This window comes from Nannospalax galili, unplaced genomic scaffold (genome assembly GCF_000622305.1).
Source record: "Nannospalax galili isolate Female #2095 unplaced genomic scaffold, S.galili_v1.0 scaffold3261, whole genome shotgun sequence".
NCBI lineage: Eukaryota > Metazoa > Chordata > Mammalia > Rodentia > Spalacidae > Nannospalax > Nannospalax galili.
Window position 1 is genome coordinate 126,860 of NW_008343964.1, and position 24,047 is coordinate 150,906.

At 41.0% G+C, this 24,047-nt stretch overlaps 1 protein-coding gene across 1 annotated transcript; it reads right to left on the reverse strand.

Moving 5' to 3' along the window:
• Positions 1–6,543: 6,543 nt before the first annotated feature.
• Rbbp9 (RB binding protein 9, serine hydrolase) lies at positions 6,544–17,861 on the reverse strand. The gene is made up of 4 exons (XM_008840228.3): positions 17,684–17,861; positions 17,216–17,265; positions 8,412–8,497; positions 6,544–8,023 (listed from the first exon to the last, which is right to left on the reverse strand). Exons 1-4 carry the CDS (start codon positions 17,780–17,782, stop codon positions 7,797–7,799), a joined length of 462 nt encoding a protein of 153 aa, XP_008838450.1. The 5' UTR covers positions 17,783–17,861; the 3' UTR covers positions 6,544–7,796.
• Positions 17,862–24,047: the final 6,186 nt, after the last annotated feature.

Below are 24,047 nucleotides of genomic sequence, written 5' to 3' on the forward strand. Positions count from 1 at the left end.
ATTCTTTCTGAGATCTGCCTGGCCTAGAGAATAAGCACTCATCTTACTTAACAAGAAAACTGAATTCGAAGGAGAGTTACAATAAAGGAGAAGTAACCAATTTATTTTCCAGATATTCTTTGTATTATGTCTCTTGGCTATGAGATAGTCTCACTCTGGCCTGGAATTCACTTTGTGGCCTAGGGTGGCCTTGAACTCATGGCAATCCTGCTTCAGTTTCCCAAATGCTGAGATTATAAGCATTAACTCACCATGCCTGACTTTGTATTATTTATTGATAACTGAATTTTTTAATTTGAAATCAGTGGCTGAAATATTCTTACTAGAATAGCTTAAGTTTTTTCATAGCATGCTTTTTGTTCTGAATATTAACTGAGAAGAGTAGATGATTTAAAAATACAGCAGCTGTACTGTATAATAAAATGAGTCATCCACAAAGATAAGCTATGGTCAAACAGGTTGTAGGCCTCTGAAATCATGACACTGAAAGATCAAATTGCAGATGAAGTCCTGAGACTTAGTTCTTTTCCATTCAGTGTCAGTCTTGTGAGAACACATACTCCAAAGTTTATTGGCCTTTTGTTTAATAGTGATCCATAGAGAAGAATTTAGACATGAGTGATTCTATGAGTTTTAATATTTATGTAGATTCTCACATGAAACATCCAATTTACTCTGGCAATTAATACAGTTTGTAGATAATGGTTTTTATGGTGACCAATTAAGCAATTAGTCAGACACCTTGTTGGACCCCCAGACTGGGGTTCCCAACGTTCACGGGAGGTCGCACCCCAATAACTCAGTCCTCAAATCAGGAAATGCAGCAAGCATAAGGATTTATTGGCGTTTTGCAAAACGGACTCCTACCTCACTCGGAGGACAGAGCCCAGTTCACAGGTTTCTTTTAAAGACAAGCGGCGGCTATGTGCCAAGCAGACGTAGGGGGAATTTCTGGGATGATTTCCAGCTTGGGCAAGGAGCATGAAAAAGGTCAGCTCAGCTTGTTCTTTAGAATTAACTTCCTTGTGTAGTTTTTCTCAGGCCTGGGGGATTTTAGTTTAAATCCATCATTTGGGAGGGACTTGGGTCCATCATTTGGGGGGACTTGGGCCCATCAACCTAAGTTCATGGATAAGGCTGTAGCTCGATGGTGGAACACTTGTCTGGCATGGTGAACCCCCTGACCTTACCCGCAGTACCACAGTGAAAAAAATAATTTCAAATTCATTATATGTCAGATGGGGTAAGAATATAAAATCTGTGCCTTAGAGCACAGCAGATTTAAAAAAAAAAAAAGTTGGCCAGATGTGGTGGCACACACCTTTAATCCCAGCACTCGGGAGGCAGAAGCGGGCAGATTTCTGTGAGTTCAAGGCCAGCCTGGCCTATATAGTGAGTTCCAGGACCGCTGGGGCTACAGGGAGACCCTGTCTCAAGAAGACCAAAAAAGAAAAGATAGGATCTCTCACTGTATAATCTAGGCTAGCCTTGAACTCACAGTCTTGCTTCTACTTTCCTATGCATGGGATTATAGGCATGCACCACAATATCTGGCCAATAGTGTTTTTTAAAAAATATGTGTATGAGTGTATTGCCTGTATGTATGTAAATGCACCTCTGCCACGCAATGCCTGAGAAGGACAGAAGAGGCTGTTGGATCCCCTGGAACTGGAGTTACCAACAGTTGTTAGCTGCCATGTGGGTGCTGGGATTCAAACCCGGGTCTTCTGCAAGAACAGTATTCTTAACCGCTGAACCATCTCTCCAGCCCTAAATAGCATTTTCTATAACAATGGAAATAGTCTATATTCGGTGTCTCATAAATGAGCCACCTGTGGCTGGTCAGCACTTGAAACTGCAAGTGACTAAAAACTTGTTCTTTTTTACCTACCTGTGGCTATTGCACATACTGGGTGGCACAGCTCAAAAACCATTTAAGTCTGTTGTTCAAACAGGAATGAAAATACCAGGAGTAGATATTTTTCAAGTGAATATATCTTTTTGGCCTGTGGCAGAAAACATTGTGAAATAATGCTACTTATAAGTCTATAAATTTTTAGAAAGGAATTCAGAAAACAAGGAGTAAATAATTACTAATTCCAAAATATTCAAATAGAATCAATCTTGGATTAGAGGTTTGTTCCAATAACTGCTAAACAACCTCTTTATACTAGAAGGATCCATTGTTTTTTAAAGATTTTATTTTTAATTATGTGTATGTGTTTGTATATGACTGACAAATCCCCTGGAGCTGGAGTTACAGGCAACTGAGCCACATGATGTGAGGTGCTCTTGCCATTGAATTATCTCTCCTGCCCCAATTTTATTTTATTTTTTGGTATTTTTGAGACAGTCTTCCTGTAGCCCCAGCTGACCCTAAGTAGACCAGGATAGCCTTGAACTCACAGAGATCTGCCTGCCTCTGCCTCCTAAGTGCTGGGATTAAAGGCTTGTGGCACCGTGCCCAGCCTTTATTTTTGAGACAAGTTTTTTTATTTTTTTTATTTTTGAGACTATGTAGCCCTAGCTGGCTTGGAATTCAGAGATCTGCCTACCTCTGTCTCCTATATGCTAGGATTAAAGGCATGTGCCACCACACCTAGTCCCATAATTTGTATTTTAGACCCTCACCAGAGTATCCAGCCACTCTTCCCAGACAATTATATGTCATTTGGCCCTAATCACACATGGTCTCCTGGATTTGGGGAGGGCTAAAGTATACAGTCTGGGGAAGGCTAGGAAGAGAAAGCTTGACCCAAGCTAGGTAAAGGCTTTCAAGTATGCATACCTTCAGGTCATTCATACACTTTAACAACCCCTCAGTTATCTCTGTAAATAAGCTCAGAAAATTCATTGGTTTCCCAGTAAAACTTTAATCAAACATTGGCTTGATACTAGAACCTTAAAAAAGAGTAAGCATTGCTTAGTATCCCCAGGAAAAGAAGTCTCATAACAGATGAAAAATTTATTAATGTTAAAGAAAAGAAAAGAAGAATGTGAAAGATGTTAAAAGGATATGGGAATGGAGATATTTTTCAAAATAGAAAAAAATGAGAAAGCTTAAGCAAGTGAGGACGGTCTGTGTAGGTTTGTTATATATAAATAATGAGACAAAAATAATATACACATAATGTTAAAATTTCTAAGGTCATAGTTTAGTCAACTAGTTTAAAGAACAAAATATCTAGTCAAGGTTTATCTGAGAACATTTGGTTTTTTACCCAAGCTTTATCTACATAGCACATGGTAATTAAAAATACCAGACTGGTGGAACTAACCTTGGATGTTTAATAGCCGTACTTTGAGGCTTATACTAATCTGGTCAGAGGGATTTAAAGGAGAGTTTTTGCCCCTTGCCCTCCAAGGTCGACTAAGTTCCAGGGGACTATGGAACATCTCTCAAAATGTCCTGTAACTGGTGAGTCACCTGTCCTCTTGTTCAGGGAGGCCATGGAGATCCCATGAGATGAACTTGAACCAGTGTCCAGTCTACAAAGAGGAGGGTCAACTCAGAGGAAACATTTCCTCCATGCTTCCAAGTGAAGCCAGCCATGGTTGAGCAGGACCTTTAACTTATCTTCACATAGATGATAGAACTGGTAAAAGAAAGGATTCAGGGGCTCCTCCCAAACCCATGTGACTCCTGAGGAACAGTTCCTCAAACGACCTTAAGTGTAAATATAAATTGATTTATTTGGGCCAACTATATGATCTTAAACACCCAAAAGGAAAGTATAACCAAAGGGCAAAGTGATCAGTATATTTATTTAAGAATTCAAGAGATTACACCTCTCAGACATTAGGCTTAAGTCCCTATAAAAAGTTATTTAGGGGGCTGGAGAGATGGCTCAGTGGTTAAGAACACTGGTTGTTCTTGCAGGAGACCCGGGTTAGAATCCCAGCACCCACATGGCAGCAAACAACTGTCCCTAACTCCAGTCCCAGAGGATCTGACAGCCTCTTCTGACTACCCCAGGCATTGCACGACACAGGTGCACTTACCTACATGCAGACAAAACACACATACACATAAAATAAAATTTTAAAAAGTTATTTAGACAGTTATCTCTCATTGATGATTTGTTCTGAATCAGAAACTGCTGCTTAGATGTAAGACTTCAAATCTTGGTCTGCAATACTGTAGTGCCCACCTGTAGCTAAGGGAGACAACCCACTATTATTCTAAAATGATGTCCAAATTTCCTTCCTATCTAGAAGCCTTTGAGAGGGAACTAACACTGATTCTAACCACTCCAACAGCTACCAAAATGCCTGAAAGAAAATCCTGAATCCATCACTCTCAAGTCCAGCCTTGGCAGACAAAAGAAAAATGAGGAGGAACCCAATAGAGGGATGCTTTTGGAAGCTCCCGTCAAGAAATTCCAATGGACTCTCATATGAACATTTGAAATTTGTCCTGTTCTGACTTTTTTCTAGTTCCCTGTCTGGAACTTGTAATGCTAATTACTTGCCTTTACTTCTTCACCTATTTACCAGTGAAGGACTTTCTTTTCCCCCTACAGATAAGAGTTATGCATTTTGGGAGTCTTTTAGACAGACCCACTGAAGGGGTAACCCCAATTGCCTCACCCTGTGTCCCTGTTCAGCACAGAAGCCAGAGTTGTCTGCATTCTGATTCCCTATCCACAAGCTGGGTAACCTCTTCAGAGGATGGTGTGATAAGAATAGGAGGTAGGAATTGGCTAGGCAGTTCATGTAAAAAGACCCCAAAGAAAAGTAGCCATTTTCCTGGCTAAAAGTCAAAATGTCCTTGGGCCTCTTAGCAACATATGCTGTTCCAAAGGCCAAAAGTGTCTAAAGTATTTGGGAGCTTTTATCTAATCCTTAAAAGATTTTAGGGCTACCTCTTCAGAGGGGGGGAATGTTAGAGTAGCAAAAAGCCCCATTTAAAAAAAAAAAAAAGGAGTACATGAAGTTATCAGAAAAAAGTGATGGGGTGATGGGGAGATAAGGGAGGAGTTGAGGGAGTGGACACAGATTTGATCAAAACACCTTATATACTTATATCGCTGTATGAAATTCTCAATAAATTATTAAATATATATATTTACCAACTTGTAAAGTGAGTTGTTTAGATATTTATTTATTTATTTATTTATATTTTATGTGTATGAGTGTTTTGCCTGCATGTGTGTAAGTGCACTGTGTCAAGCAGTGCCTATGGAGACCAGAAAAGGGATGTTGGATCCCCTGGAACTGGATTTAAGGATGGTTGTTAGGCACCATGTGGGTGCTGGGACTGAACCCAGGTCCTCTGGAAGAGCAGCCAGTACTCTTAACTGCCGAGCCATTTTCTCAAGTCCCAAAGTGAGTTCTTTAAAAATGTATTTTAGGGGCTTGAGAAATGGCTTAGCAGTTAAGAGCACTGACTGCTCTTACAGAGGATCCTGGTTCAATTCCCAGCACCCACATGATGGCTACGAACCGTCCTTAACTTCAGTTCCAGGGGAATCCGAAGCCCTCTTCTGACCTCTGCAGCACTGCATGACACAGGTGGGGTGCACTCACATACATGCAGGCAATACACACATACACATAAAAAATAATAAAATTTAAAAAAAGTTTAGAGTCTTAGGGCTCTAATAACTTAGGGCTCTTAATAATTATAAGACTAATATATTTTAGTGTAAGGTTCAATAATCCCCAGATGGAGAAAGTATAAAAGGAGGTCCCTTCCACTATACTGACCAAATCCCATCCTCCAAAGATAACCTGCTGTTAAAAGTTTAGAGTCATAGGCTGGGCATGGTGGTGCATGCCTTTAATCTCAGTACTCTGGAGGCAGAGGCAGGCAGATCTTTGTGAGTTCGAGGCCAGTCTGGTCTACATAGTGAGTTCCAGACAGCTGGAGCTATAGAGAGACCCTGTCTCAAAAAGATAAAGAACAAAACAAAAAAAAGCTTAGGGTCTTAGGGCTGGAGAGATGGCTCAGCGGTTAAGAACACTAATTGTTCTTGCAGAAGACTGGGGTTCAAATCCCAGCACCCACATGGCAGCTAACAGCTGTCCTTAACTCTAGTTCCAGGGAATCCGACAGCCTCTTTTGTCCTCTGTGGGCATTGTACGACACGGGTGCACTTACCCACATGCAGGTAATACATGCATACACATAAAAATAATAAATTTAAAAAAAAATTAGAGTCTTAGGGCTGGAGAGATGGCTCAGCGGTTAAAAGCACTGGTTGCTCTTGCAGAGGACCCAACTTTTGATTCCCAGAACCTACCTGGAGGCTAACAACAATCCATAAGTCCAGTTCCAGGGGATCTGATACCCTCTTTTGACTTCTGCAGGCATTACATGAAGCAGGCACACTTACATACATGTAGGTAAAACACTCATATACACATAAAATTTAAAATAATTTTTTAAAGTTTTACCTTCCCAGGCTAAAACAAGAGCTCTGCATCCCCTAAGGATAATAGTGGAAAGACATTTCTGTGCCCACCCATCACAGGTTCTGCAACAAGTGTGAATGCACCAGAAATCGTCTGTGGCAGTAGTTCGATATCACAATGGCCAGAGAATGTTGGGAAAGTTTTATTTTAAAAATATGATCAAAGTACATCTTAAACATGAATGAAAATGTCATGAAGCCATTTTCTACATCTAACATATGCTAATATAAAAATTCATTTTTAAAAAAGTGTTACTTTTTGAGAGAATATGTAAGAAAAATCTTGGAATGATGCTTGAAAGAGATCTTTAGAGGTTAAGAGGTTGAACTCTACAGAGCAAACCTTGTACAATGGTAAAGTTTCTTTTTAACAATACTTAAAACTTTGTAACAAAATTCAGATTGCTCCCATGTTTTCCACCCTTTAACATTATATAAGTTCATATTGGTGATCTTGGGCTTTTCTTGGACTTTGGCTAAGCTAATGTTTATGGCCATGCTCACAAATGGATGACTTGGTCTTAGTCTTGTATTTGCAGTTTTTGATCTACAGTATTGTTTCCAAAGCTCCTATAATCCATGGAGATATAAATCAGACATAATTCATATACATATGGACTGTATATACATCTATATTCTCCATATTAAAAAGCCATGTCGTATTTCTACACAGCTGTACTCTGACAGGGCATGAGCTTTCCATAGGGCTCTAGTTCTGGCAGCTTTGTCCTGTCAGGGTTGGCCCAGGTGGTAGGCTATGCTTCCATCTATTCTCTGCCTGACCCCAAGACACCCATGACTCAGATTTGGTGTCCTTATATGTTGGTCTCTCACAACCTGTCTGAAGGACCTGAGGGGAGGGAGGTCAGGGGCATCAGTTTATCTTGAGCCAGCTGGAATCAGCAGTGTCCTGAATATCATGCCAACACTGGACCTTTAGCCACATTTTCTTCTCTCAGTAAGTTTTATTTCAAAGGGGAAGGAGTGTCACTCATACAGTTTGCATGAAAACTTAGTTTTGTTTGTTTGGGGTCTTTGAATTCTGATTCTCTTGCTTCCACTTCCTAAGTGCTGGGATTGCAGACACCTGTCACCTTACCTGGCTCCAGATTCCACTTCTGACTTACTGTCTTAGGTCAATGGGATGACTAAACTGCCCTATGTCCCTTACTGAATGGGAAAAATATTGCTAAAGTTCATAGCATTTGAGGAAGATTTAGGTTCTGTAGAAAATGACAATGTTGCTAGTGACAGTATGAATGCTGAAACTAGTCTGCTTTTCAGGCACTTTGGAGCATGCCTGGACATTTCATGTCTAGAAACTGATAACAGATGCTATTATTCACCCCACCCTGGCACGTAAAGCAGCAGTCATCCTGACTATTCTGCTACTTTCAGCATAGACTTTACCACACTAATCAGTTCATGAAACTCTGTGTTCTGAAAGTGACCACGGTCAGCAAATTTGTACAATTTGGCTTCCAACCTGTCGGCCACTTCTTGTTGTTCCTTCCAGGGAAGGAAAGGGTCATCAGTAGAGCCAAACTGCACGATGTGAGGGCAGTTGGCCTTGATCTTCTCCCACTGCCAGGGCCGGCTGAAGTACCCTATAGAAAAAAATAATAGTCTCTCAGTGTCCCCGAATAATCATCACAGACATTTGAAAATATCTGGCGGGACCCTCACAGCAATGCAAAGGATCAGAGTGTGTTAGGAGCACTGCTTTTGACCTGTAGGGCATGATACTGCAGCAGCTTGTGAAGATGAAGTAAAAGGCTCAACTAAAACCGGATCCTGGGTTCAATTCTAGACTTTGGGTTGGAAAATGATCTACTACTTCTCTAAGTACCTAGCTTACACCCAAAGGTGGCTGATAAGTCTCATTTGCTAGTACATTTTTTAGAGCTATCTGAAAGAGAATAAGTATTTTAGGACTTGAAGGGGCTGGCAAGTGTTGGGGGAAGGACTTTCCTGGGGATCTGACTTCACACTTACCACTTGCACGCTCATTGTCATCTCCCAAGTCTGATGTGTATGCAGACACTAATACAATAGCATATACTTGGTGGGTCTCTGCATACCTGGAAAAGAAAGATGGCATCAGTAATGCATGATGTTAAATCTGATGAGATAGTAAGCCCCTTGAAAACTCAGCTGATGTAAGCTTCCAAAAGGAGATGGTATATGTTACTCACATTAACATGAAAAATCACAAGAAAACTGTAGAAACAGAAGCCTAGCCTTGGCTGCTTGATGAACTTCTACTAAAAAAAATGCATGATCACTGTCTCTGATATGTGCACTCACCCACTGTTAGTATGCGTCAGCATTACTTGCTTGGTCAATATGCAGATTCACATTCTCGGGTTTGATCCAGAGCATGTGATTTGGAGAAATGAATGGGATTAAGGCCCTTCATATATGCATTTTAAGGGGCTGGAGAGATGGCTCAGCAATTAAGAGCATTGGCTGTCTTGCAGAGGACCTGGGTGCCATCCCCAGTACCCACATGGTGGCTAACAACCATCTGTAACTCCAGTTCCTGGGGATCCAACACCCTCCTCTGACCTCTGTGGCACTGTATGACATGGGTGCACTTACACACATGCAGGCAATACACTCATAAAATAAAAAAAATAAAAATATGTTTTAAGGCAAACCATCTCTAGTCCATATGACTGATGGCAAGTGGCCTGTACACTATATTTTAAGGAAAAAAAAGTAGAATACTAGAAATATGCATCTACTACTGGTCACTGCACGTTGTACTTCTCATTTGTGTATGACATTTGCTCTCCACCCCCAAACAACCATTGGCTTCTTTTTTTTTTTTTTTTTTTTTTTTTTTTTTTTTGAGACAGGGTCTCCCCATAGCCCCAGCTGGCCTGGAACTCACAGAGGTCTGCCTGCCTCTGCCTCCCAAATGCTGGTATTAAAGGCATGTGCCACCATGCCTGGCTAAGCATTGGCTTCTTAAAGGACAGACATAAGCCTTGATGATCTCTGTATCCTGAGTGTTTAAAACAACACCCTGCAAGTAGATTGCAGATCACTATTTGGAGACACTATCCTCATTCCACAAAGACTAGGCCAAAGAAAGATGCAAGGCAGGAGTCTTTGAAGAAGCACTTGTGCCAGGAAACACCTGGGGTAAGAATTCTATTCTTAAGGCCAAGCTTTTACCCCTAGCTGATTATTCTGAGAAATAAACCTATAGAAAACATGAAAGAAAAAGAAGCACCCAGTCATTAAGTTCACCACACTTTATCCTTACCTTAACATATATCTCCTAAGAGTAACCACAGCAGCATTATTATACCCAATAAACTGAGCATTGACACATTCTTTGTGAGTTCAGGCAGGTGTTTTATATACTGCTCTCTAAGCTGAATTTTTTTTGCAATTAGACTGAGATTAACCACTTGTGGCAAGATACTGCCTATTGCTATGTCCTTCCCACTCCTTCACATCAGGGACACATCATGCTGGTGTGTCTATTGGTGAGAATAAGTTTGTTAATTTGTTAAGGTGTATCCAGCACTCCCCACTGTAAAGGCACAACATCCCTTTAGTAATGAATAAGTCATCTACGGTGGTCCCCTGAGATTGTATCGGTTTCCTGTTTCCCCACATCATTACAATGGTGGTTTGGGTATTTATTTTTCTCTTTGCCTCTTAACTTTAGAAGTCAACTCTTAGAAGGTTGCTGACAATCCTGCAATAAATCCAGAGGACTTTTAACAGAGTTACATCTTTACCAGCCAATGGCTTGAGAAAAATTCAGCTGATGTTGCACTGGGACAGATTTCATTTTCAACATAACTCCTGAAAGCTTGTAAATAACCTTTATGCTATAACTGTACAATAATTTGGTAGCTCTGTACTGAAATGAAATTTTTAAAAAATTTTGCAAAAACTTTATTGAGAATTTCATATATGCATATAAGGTGTTTTGATCAAATCCATGCCCACTCCCTCGCCTCCAACTCCTCATATCTCTCCATACTTTTTTTCTGATAACGTCATGTACTCTTTCTTCTTCTTTGATTGATTGATTGATTTTTTGTGGGGCTTTTGGCTACTCTCACATTCCCCCCTCTGAAGACATAACCCTAAAATCTTTTAAGGATTAGATATAAGCTCCCAAATACTTCTGACATTTTTGACCTTTGAAGCAGAGTAGGTTGCTAACAGGCCCAAGGACACTTGGACTAGCCAAGAACCTGTCTACATTTCTTTGGGATCTTTTTATCCTTAATGCCTAGCCAATTTCTACCTCCCATTCTTATTACATCATCCTCTGAAGGTGTTGCCTAAATTGCCAATAGGGAATAGGGAAGCCAACCGCTTTGGCTTCTTCCATGCTGAACAGGGACGCAGGGTGAGGCAACTGGAGTACCCAGTCAGTGGGTCTATCTAAAAGACTCTCAAGTTCCATTACTCTTGTCTCTAAGGGAAGAAGCAAGTCCTTGAATCATGTATAGGAGATGTTTAAGAAGTAAAGGTAAGAATAATTAGCATTACAAGTTCCAGATAGGGAACTAGAAAAAAGTCAGAACAGGGCAATTTTCAAATGTTCATATGAGAGTCCATTGGAATTTCTTGACAAAGGCTTCCAAAGGCATCCCTCTATTGGGTTCCTCCTCATTTTTCTTTTGTCTTCCAAGGCTGGATTCTAGAGTGATGGATTCAGGATTCGCTTTCAGGTATTTTGATAGTGTTGGAGTGGTTAGAATCAGTATCAGCTCCCTCTCAAAGGCTTCTAAGTAGGGGGAGAAAACAACTTATCCATCATTTTAGAACACTAGCTGGTTATCTCCCTTAGGTACAGGTGAGCACCAAGACTTGAAGTCTTACATCTGAGCAGCACTTTCTGGTTAGGAACAAAATCATCATGAGAAATAATTGTCTAAATAACTTTTTATATAGACTTAAGCCTAAGTGTAATACCTTGAATTCTTAAAGAAATATACAGATGACTTTACACTTTGACTATACTTTCCTTTTGGGTGTTTAAGACCATACAGTTGGCCCAAATAAATCAATTTATTTTTACACTTAAGGTCATTTGAGGATCTATTTCTCAGGGGTCACATGGGCTTGGGAGGAGCTCCTGGCTCCTTTCTTTTACCAGTTCCATCTATCCATCTATGTGAAGATAAGTCAAAGGTCCTGCTCAACTGTGTCTGGCTTCATGTTTATAACCATATTTTTAAAAGAAAGAAAAATAATAAATTATAACTCTAAAGCTTTTTCCCCCTATGTTTCTTTTTTGAGAGAGGGTCTCACTATATGGCACAGGCTATTCTGCAACTTGCTGTGTAGCCCACAAAAAAAAAAAAAAAAAGGCGAAGAAAACCAACCACATCTCTTGCCTCAGCCTCTCAAGTGTTCGGATAACAGGCATACACCACAATACCTGGCCTAAACTCTGAAAGTTTAATGTCAATTTTTCAACTTTGAAAACAAATATCCTAAGCTGGAGATACCACTCAGAGGTAGAGAGCTTGCATAGCATGTGTAAAGCCCTAGGTTCAATCCTAGCACTGAACAAGCAAAACACACAAAATAACCTTTGACAGTATTCTAAAAATCCATGTACAATATATATTTTCTTTTTTAAATTTTTACGTATTTTTTATTTTATGTGTGTGAGTGAATGGCCTGCATGTGTGTAACTGCATCCGTATTGTGCAATGTCCATGTACAGTGTCTTCGGCGGTCAGAAGAAGGCTTCAGATTCCCTGGAACTGGAGTTATGGGCAGTTGTTAGCCACCATGTGGATGCTGGGAATCAAAACCTGGGTCCTCTATAAGAGCAGTCTGTGCTCTTAACCTCTGAGTCATCTCTCTAGCCCCCATATATTCTTTCTTTCCTGAACCAAGTCATAGACATACCTAGAACAAAAGGGGCAATCTTATATTTTTTAATATTTTGGATCTCAGATGTTATTGTTTTATCATATCTCTGTTTCAAATAGAACACCCACAATTTTTTTGTCTTTTTGAGACAGGATCTCCCCATAGCCCCAGTGGGCCTGGAACTCGCTATGTAGACCATGCTGGCCTCAAACTCACATAGATCTGCCTGCCTCTGCCTCCCAAGTGTTGGGATTAAAGGCATGCACCACCATGACTGGCTACACCCACAAATTTTGCCTGAATATATCTGTAGATGCTTAGAAAGGAAAATTGCTTACAAAGATAAAAATTAAATTTTACCACACCCAGCTGCTTTTCTTGATCCTAACTAAAATCGTCCATACTTTTTGGCTTATGTCCTCTTCCCCAAGCTATTTCTTTATTCATTCTTAGTATATATTTATCTTTGGCTTTTCTACTATGATATTCCTGTTTTCTACCATCCCCAAAATGGAGAGATCACTACCTAACAGGATGAGACTTTTTAAAAACAAGTTTAAAACTTACTTGGGTCAGGCATGTTTTTAGCCAAACACTGGAAACCAGGAATCTATGATATGAGGGGGAAAAAAGCTGTAATAAAGAGCTTAATTGCAACTAACACTTTGCTAATAAGAAATATGACACCTGAAGAGCTGGCACATTCAATTCCCATCCTCTCCCCTTGGGCCTTGGACCATCCCTCTGAGAGTGCCTGATTCTACCTCCAGTGTGAGCTGCCCAAATCCTGCTGTGCCCATCCCCCTGCTTTGGGATCAGCTCTAGTCCCTCCTACTACTCCAGTAGGGCTCAGTCTTCCCTGCTGGCTAGTAGGAGCTGGCCCATTCTATTCTCATCCCCTCTCCTTTGGCCTCGGGTCCATCCTGCTGAGATTGGGGGGAAGGGGGTAGGGGTGGGAGGAGTGTGCCTAACTAGCCAGGGCTCCTTCTAACTAGCCAGGGCTCCTTCTAATTAGACAGGGCTCCTTTGCCCTTCTGGAGAGCTTCTGAGGAGCGTACCTGGATCCTGCTGGTCCCTCCAGTATAAAATCAAAGAAGAGAACCTGAAACTCAGACCAATCAGAAAGGAACCAAGCAACATTAAGAATACAAATAGAATCAAACTTCAAATCAACAAAGGCAGGCTTGAGTTTCACACCAGAACCACAAGCAACAAAAGAAACCCACAATGAAAAAATAATAAAATGAAAAAACAAGATAATATGTCCTCACCAAATACCATCAGCCCCATAGAAGAGTTCCACAATGAAAACTTCCCAGAGGAAAACCAGGACACAGAATTTAAAAGAACAGTCATAAGCATGATCAAAGAATTCAGTGAATTTAAAGAACACACAGACAACTCAAAGAACTCAAAGAAGGTAGGGATAAACTTCTGACTGAAGCTCAAAACAATACAGATATACAGATGGATAAAATGACAAAGTCAATTCAGGAGTTGAAAAGTGGGTTCTCAAGAGAGAGAAATAGTGAAGAAAACTCAAGCTGAAATGAAGAAGGAACTAAAAAATGTAGTAAGTCAATTTGAAATGATAGGAGAAAGCCTCACCAACAGAATGAACGAAATGGAAAACAGAATATAATGACTGGACAACAGAGTTGAAGAATTGGACTGCTCAAGCAAAGAATATTAGGAAATTTAAAAACACAGGAGTGGAATATGCAGGAAATGTGGATCACCATGAAAAGACCAAATTTATATATTATACGCATAGAGGAAGGAGAAGACCAGATCTTCAACAGGATCACAGAAGAGAATTTCCAGGCCTTGAGAGATGGGTCAAGCTGCTCTTGCAGAGGACCTGGGTTTGGTTCACAGCGCCCACATGGCAGCTAATGACTGTCCATAACTCCAGTTCTAGGGAATCCAACACCCTCTTCTAACCTCTTCTGTCATTGCACTACAGGGAATAGTGTCATTGCACATGCAGGAAATAGTCTCATACACATAAAAACAAATTTTTTTTAAAAAATAAAGAATTTCCCTAAATTAAGGAAAGACATACTCATACAAATACAAAAAGCACACAGAACACCAAATAGACAGGACCAGAACAGAAATTCCCCACAGCATATCACAGTAAAAACACTAAATGTACAGAAGAAAGCGAGAATACTGAAAGCCACAAGAGAAAAACAAGTCACATATAAAGAAAAATCCATCAGAATTACAGCCCACTTTTCAATGCAAACTTTAAAAGCCAGAAGAGCCTGGACCAAAGTATTTCAAGTTCTAAATGACCATAGATGCTGACCTACAATACTTTACCCAGCAAAACTGTCTTCATCATAGTTGAAGGGGAAAGAAAAATCTTCCAAGACACAAATAGACTGAAAGAATTCATATCTACCAAACTAGGCCTACCCAGGAACACAAATAGAAATTAAAATGACAGTAACCAATACACATCTTTCAATAATAACTTTAAATATCAATGGCCTCAATACCCCAGTCAAAAGACATAGGCAAATTGGCTGGATTAAGAAACAAAATCTAGGGGCTAGAGAGATGGCTCAGTGGTTAAGAACACTGGCTGTTCTTGCAGAAGACCTGAGTTCAAACCCCAGCACCCACATGGCAGCTAACAACTGTCCGTAACTCCAGTTCCAGGGGATCTGACAGCCTCTTCTGTTCTCCATGGGCATTGCACAACGTGGGTGCACTTACCTACATGCAGGCAATACACTCATACACATAAAAAATTTTAAAATGAATAAATAACTAAATAAAATCTATCTTATTTGTTGTCTGCAAGAAACTCATCTCACCTTCAGGGACAGGTACTACCTTAGGGTGAAAAGATGGAAAAAAATATTCCAAACAAATGGCAAGAAGCCAGTAAGTGCTGCAATCCTAATATCTGACAAAATAGACTTCAAATTAAAACTAATCAGAAGAGATAAGGAGGGTTATTTCATTCTAATCAAAGGAACAATTGACCAAGAAGATATAATCATGAACATATATTCACAAAATTTGGGTGCACCCAATTAAAAAAAAGACACCTGAAATGATCTTCATCAATTCTGTATTTGCTTATTTTATGAAATGAAGTGCATTAAGCAGGGTTATCAGATTACATGTGAATATGCACCCCATCTCTACTTCTCTACCCAGTCAATCTTGTAGTCTCTACAGAGACCTGTGTCTGAACTTACACATCTATCTTTATTGCTAAGACAGCTATCTATAGAAAAGGCCTAAGTTCATGCAGAATGAACTGGAGTCAAATAGACTGTGCCCCAGGGTGTAAGTAAAACAAAATACAGAGACACCATACAAAAACATGGGCATCCACTAGTACAATAGTGGCACAAGTATTATGGGAGCAACCAACCACTCTTTAAATGGCTTTAAGGTCTGATTCCATACCTGACACCAATATCAGGCTTAGGAACCTGAGGCTAGACAGGTCAGAGGACATAGGGGAGAACCTAATACTAGTTTTCTACTAAATAGTTATCATATTTAAACTGACTCTTACTGACTTATTGTTATACTCATAGATTAATGCATCTTATAACTCTGACCAGAGAAGTTTCCTTATGCAACAGGTAGTGATTAACATAGAAACTCACAACTGGCCAACATGCAGAGAACAAGAAGCTGCAGAGTACTTATTCCTGATAGGACACCTATATCAAACTTCTGCCTCCCAAGGCTCAGGGATCATTGTGGAAGAGGGGGTGGAAGACTGTAGGAGGCAGGTGGTGGATGACCACAATGAAACAGTTTTCCATACAGCTGACCACTCATAAGAACTCAGAGCAGTAGTGACAGCATGCACAAGTCCCATTCAAACTCAAATCAGAAAAACAAAAAATCCCAGCACAGACATGAGGAAATAGGAAAGAGGACCCAATTCTGTCTAAGAAAACTGTGGCAACAGATGGCTGCTGGGAGGGGCAGAGACAGTCTCTTTCAAGCATGGTAATCTTGGTAGGTTAACCAAGCTCCATTGGATGGACACACACTGGACATTAGGAGACACAAATTACACTATATATACTTTATTAAATATATAGTATATTAAATGGGGGGGCAGAAAGGGAGGTGGGGGTAGGGGAAGCTGATCTAAATACCATCAAACTATATTGTATGAAAATCAAAAAATTCAATTAAAAAAAAAGTTGGGCATCCCATCTTGTTGGCCATTCCCAGCCTAACCTTTTGCTTGGTAGCTTTGCCCATGGCTTTTGGCCACAGCCCTGAAATTTTATTCCAAAGACACTCCATGGAATGCATTTACTCTATGGAATTTCTACTGAAATTCTATTTTAGAGGTCAACCCAGGAAACTCTTACTGCTGGACTACGGAAGAGGTTTTTGCTTTTTGTTTTTTGAAGACAAGATACACAGGATAACTTATAACCTATGGTAGGATGTTATTTTTCTAAAACTCACATAGACGACTCACAAAGAAGCCAAATCAGACAATATGGGGTTTAAAGATTATATATATGGATTGTAAAAGTACTTTAATTTTTTGTTTTGTTTGTTTTGTCGAGTCAGGATCTCACCATGTAGCACTGGCTGGCCTTGAACTCAGAGGTTTGCTTGCCTCTGCCTCCAGAATGCTGAAATTAAAGGCAGGAGTTTCACTGTACTTTGTAACTTTTTTTTTTCATATGGGGTCTCACTCGCTATGTAGACCACACTGGCACCAAACTCACAGAGATCCACTTGCCTCTGCTTCCTGAGTGCTCTGATTAAAGATGTGTGCAACTATGCCTAGCAAATATTTAAATTTTAACAAGAGAAGCAAAAGAGCCAGAGATGACTCAGCTGGTAATGGCGCTTGCAGTGCAAACCTGGTAACCTGAGTTTCATCCCAGAAACCCAAGGAAAGGTGGAAGGAGAAAACTGACTATACAAACCTGATGTCTATCTCCAAATGCATACTGTGGCACAGGTCTCCTCCACCTCCCTCACACATACAATGTGGGGAGAGAGAGAGAGAGAGAGAGAAGCAAAATAAATTTCAGGGTGCCATGGGGATGAGATATGAGACACATCATTTAGAAGATACTGGCTGTATTCTAAAATTTGGGTTGGGGTGTAGCTCAGTGGTAGTTTCACTTGTATACATTAAATATTACATAGTGAATTAAAAAACAACCTAAAGCAATAAACATAAGTGTAAAATTATCCTAGACATCTCGAATTTGAACCCACGGTCGATGAGATGGGGCAAAGAGGAGGGTTCTCTGCAGTTCTAAAATCGGGTTTCTTTTAAGAACTGAGCCCCTAGAGAAGATCCTGGCCACTAGTTTCGATATAAGACGCAGCGCTGCTTGGGCCTCGCTCCGGGTCTTCCTCCCTCCCCACAGCGCCAGGCTTCTTACCTGCTCCAGTCTTTTTCTCACCCAACCGTACCAGCCGTGGGTGGCCACGTCCCCGCCTCCGTTCCCGGGAACAATTACTGCCTTGCTAGGGGACTCCATGAATGCAGAGACTCAGACCACCGAATTGCAGTACTTGGACCAAGACTGCATCCCACACTGAAGCCTTCTGGGAATTGTAGTCCTAGAACACACAGAGGCCCGCGCCTTTACTCTGGCTTTTCTTAGCTAGAGCACCATCCAAATGTAAACCTCCTGAATTACAATCAAAGGTAAATCGCAGTAGACTTACCTGTGACAGCGCTCACATACTCTACGCCCCTTATATGTAAGACAGCCAACATGCCCAGAATGTGTTATCTCTTTATTATTACTAGTATTTCTATAAGAGAGGAATTTTAAAAGTACTTTCATCATCACCACCACCACCATCATCACCATCATCATCATCATCGACGTCCTGTGTGAGCGCATGATGGGAGGGGGCAGGGCGCTTGATGTGTGTGGAGGCATGTGTGCCACGTTCTGCGTGCAGTAGTCTGCAGACAACTTTCGGGAATCCCCACTCTTCCTCCACCATGTGGGTCCAGGAGCTCAAACTCAGAGGCCATCAGGCTTGGCGGCAAGCGCCTTTACCTGCCGAGCCATTTTGCTGCCCCAAGATCTGCTTACAATACCTAAATTGCTCCAACATAATAATAAAAAATTGTCTTTCCCGGCTGGAAAGATGGCCCAGCAGTTAAGAGCAGTGGCTGCTCTTGCAGCGGGCCTGGTTTCAGTTCCCAGCACCCAAAGGAGGCTAATAATCTTCCATAATTCCAGTTCAGGGGATCTGACGCTCTTTTCTGTCCTTTTCTGGCATTGCACGCATGGGTGCACTTAAATGTAGGTAAAACACTCATACAAACAAGATAAAACTGAATAAAAAATTATCTTTCACCTTCACTGCTCTGTAACGATTGTGAATCTGTGCCAGGAACAAACAGCAAAGCCTAACCCTGTGGCACAGAACTATGTTCCCAGCCATTTTGGAGGCTGAGGAAGATGAAGTGCAAGTTCAAGGCTTGCCTGGACCAGACCAAGTATTAAAAAGTATTAGAAGAACGGGGAATCATCTCGGTTCTTGCGTTTAAGGATAGGGATGCCTCCCCTAGATCACCTTCCCAAACAAAGAACTGAATAGAGATCAGAATAAAAGTTAAGGAAGCTTTTAATGAAACTGGGGTACAATGGAAGCAAAGTACACCTTGCAAGAGGGGCAGAGGGTGAGGCAGGCAAACCAGAAAAAGAACCAAGAGCCAGTTGCCTTCAGTCTTTTTCCCATGAGCCTTTTATTGAGGAAGGCAGGAAAATTGCATTCTGTCAAGGATAATGAGAGCCTTGAGTACAAAAACTATGCTCAAATCTCAAACAACTCAGGAAGAAATAAACACTGCCAGGCACAGTGGCACACATCCTTGATCCCTGCACTTAGGAGGCAGAGGCAAGCAGATCTTTGTGCTCGGGACTAGCCTGGGCTACATAGTAAGACCCTGTCTCAAAAACTAAATAAAAGTAAATAAAAACAATTAGCCGCCTTCTATTTTTAAATTTTGGTGTGTGCAGTTATATGTGATTATACATGTTCATGTATATGTGTGTGTCTGTGCTAGTGTTTCCTTACAAAGAAATTACTTTGAATTTTATAAATGTATATAAGGTTACAAATAAGCTAATATTAACATTACTTATATTTAAGATGATGAAAATGCACATTTGTTCAACAAAGCTGAATTACTATCCTGAAAAGATTTTTATGTTAATAATTATGTTTTATAGTAACATCTACTTAAAAAATTTCTATGCTTTGTGAGTAGTTTAAAAAATTTATTGGAGCCGGGTGTGGTGGCACACGCCTGTAGTCCCAGCACTTGGGAGGCAAAGGCAGGCGGATCTCTGTGAGTTCAAGGCCAATCTGGTCTACATAGTGAGTTCCAGGACAGCTGGGGCTACAGGGAGACCCTGCTTCAAAAAGACAAAAAAAAATTATTGGGAGACCCAGGTTTGAATCCTAGCACCCACGTGGCAGCTAACAACTGTCCAAAACTCCAGTTCCAGGGGTTCCAACAGCCTCTTCTGTCCTTTGCGGGCATTGCATGACATGGGTGCACTTACACACAGGCAATACACACATACACATAAAATAAAAATAATAAAATATTTTTTTAAAATTTAAATGAGGGGATGGAGAGATGGCTCAGCAGTTAAGAGCCTGGTTGCTCTTGCAGAGGACCTGGGTTCAGTTCCTAGCACCTACATGGTGGTTAAAAACTGTAACTCCAGTTTCAGAGGAATCCGACACTGTTTTCTGACCTCCATAGACATTGCACCACACGGGTGCACTTACATGCAGGCAATACGCTCATACACATAAAATAAAAATAACAAATAAAATATATAAAAATAAAAGGATAATCTTTTTTAAAAGTTTGAATTAGTTGGGTATGGTTGCACATAACTCTTTAATCCTGTCACTGGGGAAGTGGAGGCAGGTGGATCTCTGTGAAATCAAGGTGAACTTGGTCTACACAAGGAGTTCCAGGACAGTTGGGGCTACAGGGAGACAGTCTCAAACAAACAAACAGTTTAAACTAATAATAAAGTGGGCTAATGTGTACTTTTTGAATGCCTCGATATGCCTTAGCATAATTTAAAAAAAAAAAAAACATTTTTGGTCTTACTAAGACAGGGTCTCCCTGTAGCCCCAGCTGGCCTCGAACTCACAGAGATCCGCCTGCCTCTGCCTCCCAAGTGCTGGGCCTTAGCATAATTTTAAGAGTTTAGACTTTGGGAACTAGAGAGATGGCTCACTGGTTAAGAGTACTGCTCTTGTAGAGGACCCGAGTTGGGATCCCAGCATCCATGTCGGTGAGCTCAGGGATCTGATGTCCCCTTCTGACTTCAGTAGGCATCTGCACTCACGTGAAGACACCCACACACACATACACATGATTAAAAATAAAAATAAATCTTTTTTTAAAAAAAAATAGTTTTGGTTTTATGTTACAAAAGCCTGTAACATACCTGCTGATTTTTGGCCACTTGTAAAAGTGGAACTAAAACGGCTGTGGTGGTCACAGAGTTGTGTTGCCTATAAGTACTGACTTTGTTAGTCTCCTAAAATCCTTGACTATGACCGTTTCCAATTACTCATTTCCTTGTCGGAGGATGACAGGAGTTGGGCACTCAGAGAGGGCCAGTGCGCTCGTGTCAGTCTCCGCTGAGCGCCGGAGATCAAGCTAGCAAGTGGGAAGGGAAAGTTCTTTAATGTTTACAGAAGTACCTACTCCTGTCATTCTTGGCAGTAATTTAGCTAGCAGAGAGACAGCTCTAGAGCCCGCCTCCGCACCCCTTCTGCATCCTTCTGCAGGATGACTCCTTCCGGACGACTTCGCCCTCCAGCCCGCACGCCGCTTCTTCCGGGGCTACACGTCACTCTTCTCGCTTCCCGGTATCTAAGCCGATGAGAGGGACTTTCCCCGGGAGGCAGGCGGACGTCACGTTAGGGCCCTGAGGAGTGCTGGATGAGTCTAGATACTGGTCCCACAGGCGCTGAGGTTCTGTGAAGGGGAAACCTTTAGGGATATATTCTAGAAAGCCTGTAACCTAAGAGAACTGTGATTGTGAAGTGCCAGGAACCACTGCCTTGCCCTATCCAAAGATGGCGGCGCAACTTCTCTGAGTGTGTCGGTTTCTGGGGGTTCGCCAGAAAACCTACCTTTGATTGGCTAGAGGATGGCGCTGTGGATTGACGTGTTTGAGCGCTGACCAGTCGGCTGTGAGCTGAGCTGGACTTGGCGGTGGGAGCCCGAGCCGAGCTCTGGTTGCTGTGAAAACCGATCAGAGGAAATCGATGCCCAGGTGCCTGCTGAAGTATCTCGTCTGCACCATGCCAGGTGGCAGAGGACCCGTTTCTGACTCCCCAGCAATCGGAATTGGGGTCGCGAACATCCGAAAGGACCTAGTTCCCATGAAAAACTGGAGAGTTTTTCTTTGTCAGAAGTGAACCTAGAAACCAGGTCTTCCTTCTTCAGACCTTTACAGGATTAAGCATTGCTTAATCGTGTCTGCAGATGGTTACTATATCCTGGAAAGTTATGTCCTGGAGAGCTGAGGGTGGGTCAGCTATTTTATTGGATACCTTTCTGAGCCATTCATTCATTCATTCATCATTCATTCATTCATTCACTAATTCATTCATTCTTTTTTATCTCTTCTGATACCTCTACTCTTTGACAATTTGATATGAACCATGGATTTATCTATAAAAAGGTACATTTTCTCAACATTGCATAGAATTTCAGAGGATTCATGAACCCTCTGAAATCTTCTGGACTACTGCCAATGAGAAGAAACCGTGATCTATAAGGATTAGGAAAAGAGGCAATGGGAAACAAGGAGCAGGCTTTAATGTGTAGCTACTTAGGGACCTGTGCGTTTAGATAAAGAACTTTTAGGAGAGATTACCGCTATTTAATGGAGTTTGCTGAGGTAATCTCTGGTGCTAATAATTGTGGTATTAGAACTTGCTCTTGGTTCCACCTGACTTACCTATTTGCTTCCCAGAAAGCTACAGAGGCGTTTGCTGTATAGTCAGTGTTTCAGCTTCCTGTTTTGCCAGAGATAACAAATAGTCAATACAGTTTCAGTTGAAACAAAACTTTGACATTTTTGTTGTCTGGATTCTACATAGTAGAATAATTCATTTGCTTTTCTGGCCATGTTAAAATTGCCCTCATCCAAGTTATTTCCAGTATGACACTTCTCAAAGTAACATGAGACAGTTTTTAAGCACTGCATAAAGTGGCACTGAAGGCTGCTTACTGTTATAGGTTTTTGTTTGTTTGTTTGTTTGTTTGCTTGCTTGCTTGTTTTTAGACAGCATCTCCCTTTGTAGCCCAGGAGGCTTTGAACTTCTTTGTTTCACCTTAGAAGAACATGCCAGCATGCTTATTTCTTAGATTCTTTAATTTTCCTGCTTTCTTTTTTTCCCTTCATTTTATCTTATTTTATTTATTTGTGTGTGTGTGTGTGTGTGTGTGTGTCCGTGTGTGTGTGAGAGAGAGACAGACAGACAGACAGAGACATGCACTTGTCACGCTCCTATGTATAGATCAGGAAGTACCTTTTGTGAAGTTGATTCTCTGCTTCCACCTTTACATAGGTTCTGGACACTGAACTCAGGTCATTAGGCCTGTGTGGCAAGCACTTTACCTGCTGAGCCATCTCACCAGCCCTTACCTGCTTTTTTTGAAGGGCTTGTTCCCTTGAACCTCAATAACTTATGTGTCTCTGTATTTTAGTCATAAATAGGATGTATTTACTCAACAAAATTTGGGTTTTCTGAGTTTAAAACTCAGTCTGAAGGACTGTTTTATTTACCAGAGTCTGTCAAGGATGAACTTATGCAAACATGGTAAGGAAAGAGGACATAGTGAAAACTTGGCATAATAGAAAGCTTTCCTTTGTAATTTTAGTTTGCCCTTTAGAAATTCCTGAGTGCAGAGATGCTTCCTGTTCATAACCTGACTCTCAAATCAGTGTCCACTTCTTTTCTCCACAGTTAGCAAAAGGGGGAGGGGAAAGGGCACACACACACACACACACACACACACTCACACAATCGTTATTTGGACTGTAAACTTTCATACAGTATTTGCCTTGTTTGAGAATGAAAGGAATCAGAAGAAAACAGTGGGATTAAAAAAAATTTGTTTTAAGATTTACTTATATATTTGCACGTGTGTTTTGTCAGCAAATAACTGTACCACATGCATGTAGTGCTCACAGAAGCTAGAAGAGGCCATCAGCTTCCTTGGAACTGTAGTTCAAGGACTGATGTTAGCCTCCATGTGGGTGAACTAAACCCAGGTCTTATGCAAGAACAGCAAATGCTCTTAACTGCTGAGCCATGTCTCCAGCTCCTATTGGTGCATGATGAAACAGAGTTCAAAACTTTGTACAAGGTGTTGGAATTGACTGGTCTGAAATATGTGATCTCTGAGGAAGCTGTAGTAGAATTTGGACAGAAGTTGTAGCTCAGTGTAGAGTGCTTGCCTAGCATATCCAAGGCCCTGGTTTGATCCTCATCACTATAAGTAAATAAGTAGTAATATTCAACTATACACAACTTAGAGATGGTCAAATAATTGAACCTCCATCCCCTTTGATTAACTATTTTCAAGTGCTACAGAGATAGTTTGAGAAAGGAACAGCACTTTTTGCTTTGGCATCTTTGAGTGCTGGGATAACAGGTGTGAGCCACTGCACCTAGCTTGGGACCATCTTTTTTGAATTTCTCATGTAATTAAGTTTTGTCTTTAGTTTC

Bases quoted from the DNA above. Each gene is read 5' to 3' on its own strand.
- Rbbp9 (XM_008840228.3), bottom strand. From the start codon at position 17,782: ATGGAGTCCCCTAGCAAGGCAGTAATTGTTCCCGGGAACGGAGGCGGG. The intron at 8,498-17,215 runs GTTTGTATAGTC...TTTCTTTTCCAG, and splicing joins CATTTGGAGATAGACATCAG to GTATGCAGAGACCCACCAAG. The intron at 8,024-8,411 runs GTAAGTGTGAAG...TTTTTTCTATAG, and splicing joins TGACAATGAGCGTGCAAGTG to GGTACTTCAGCCGGCCCTGG.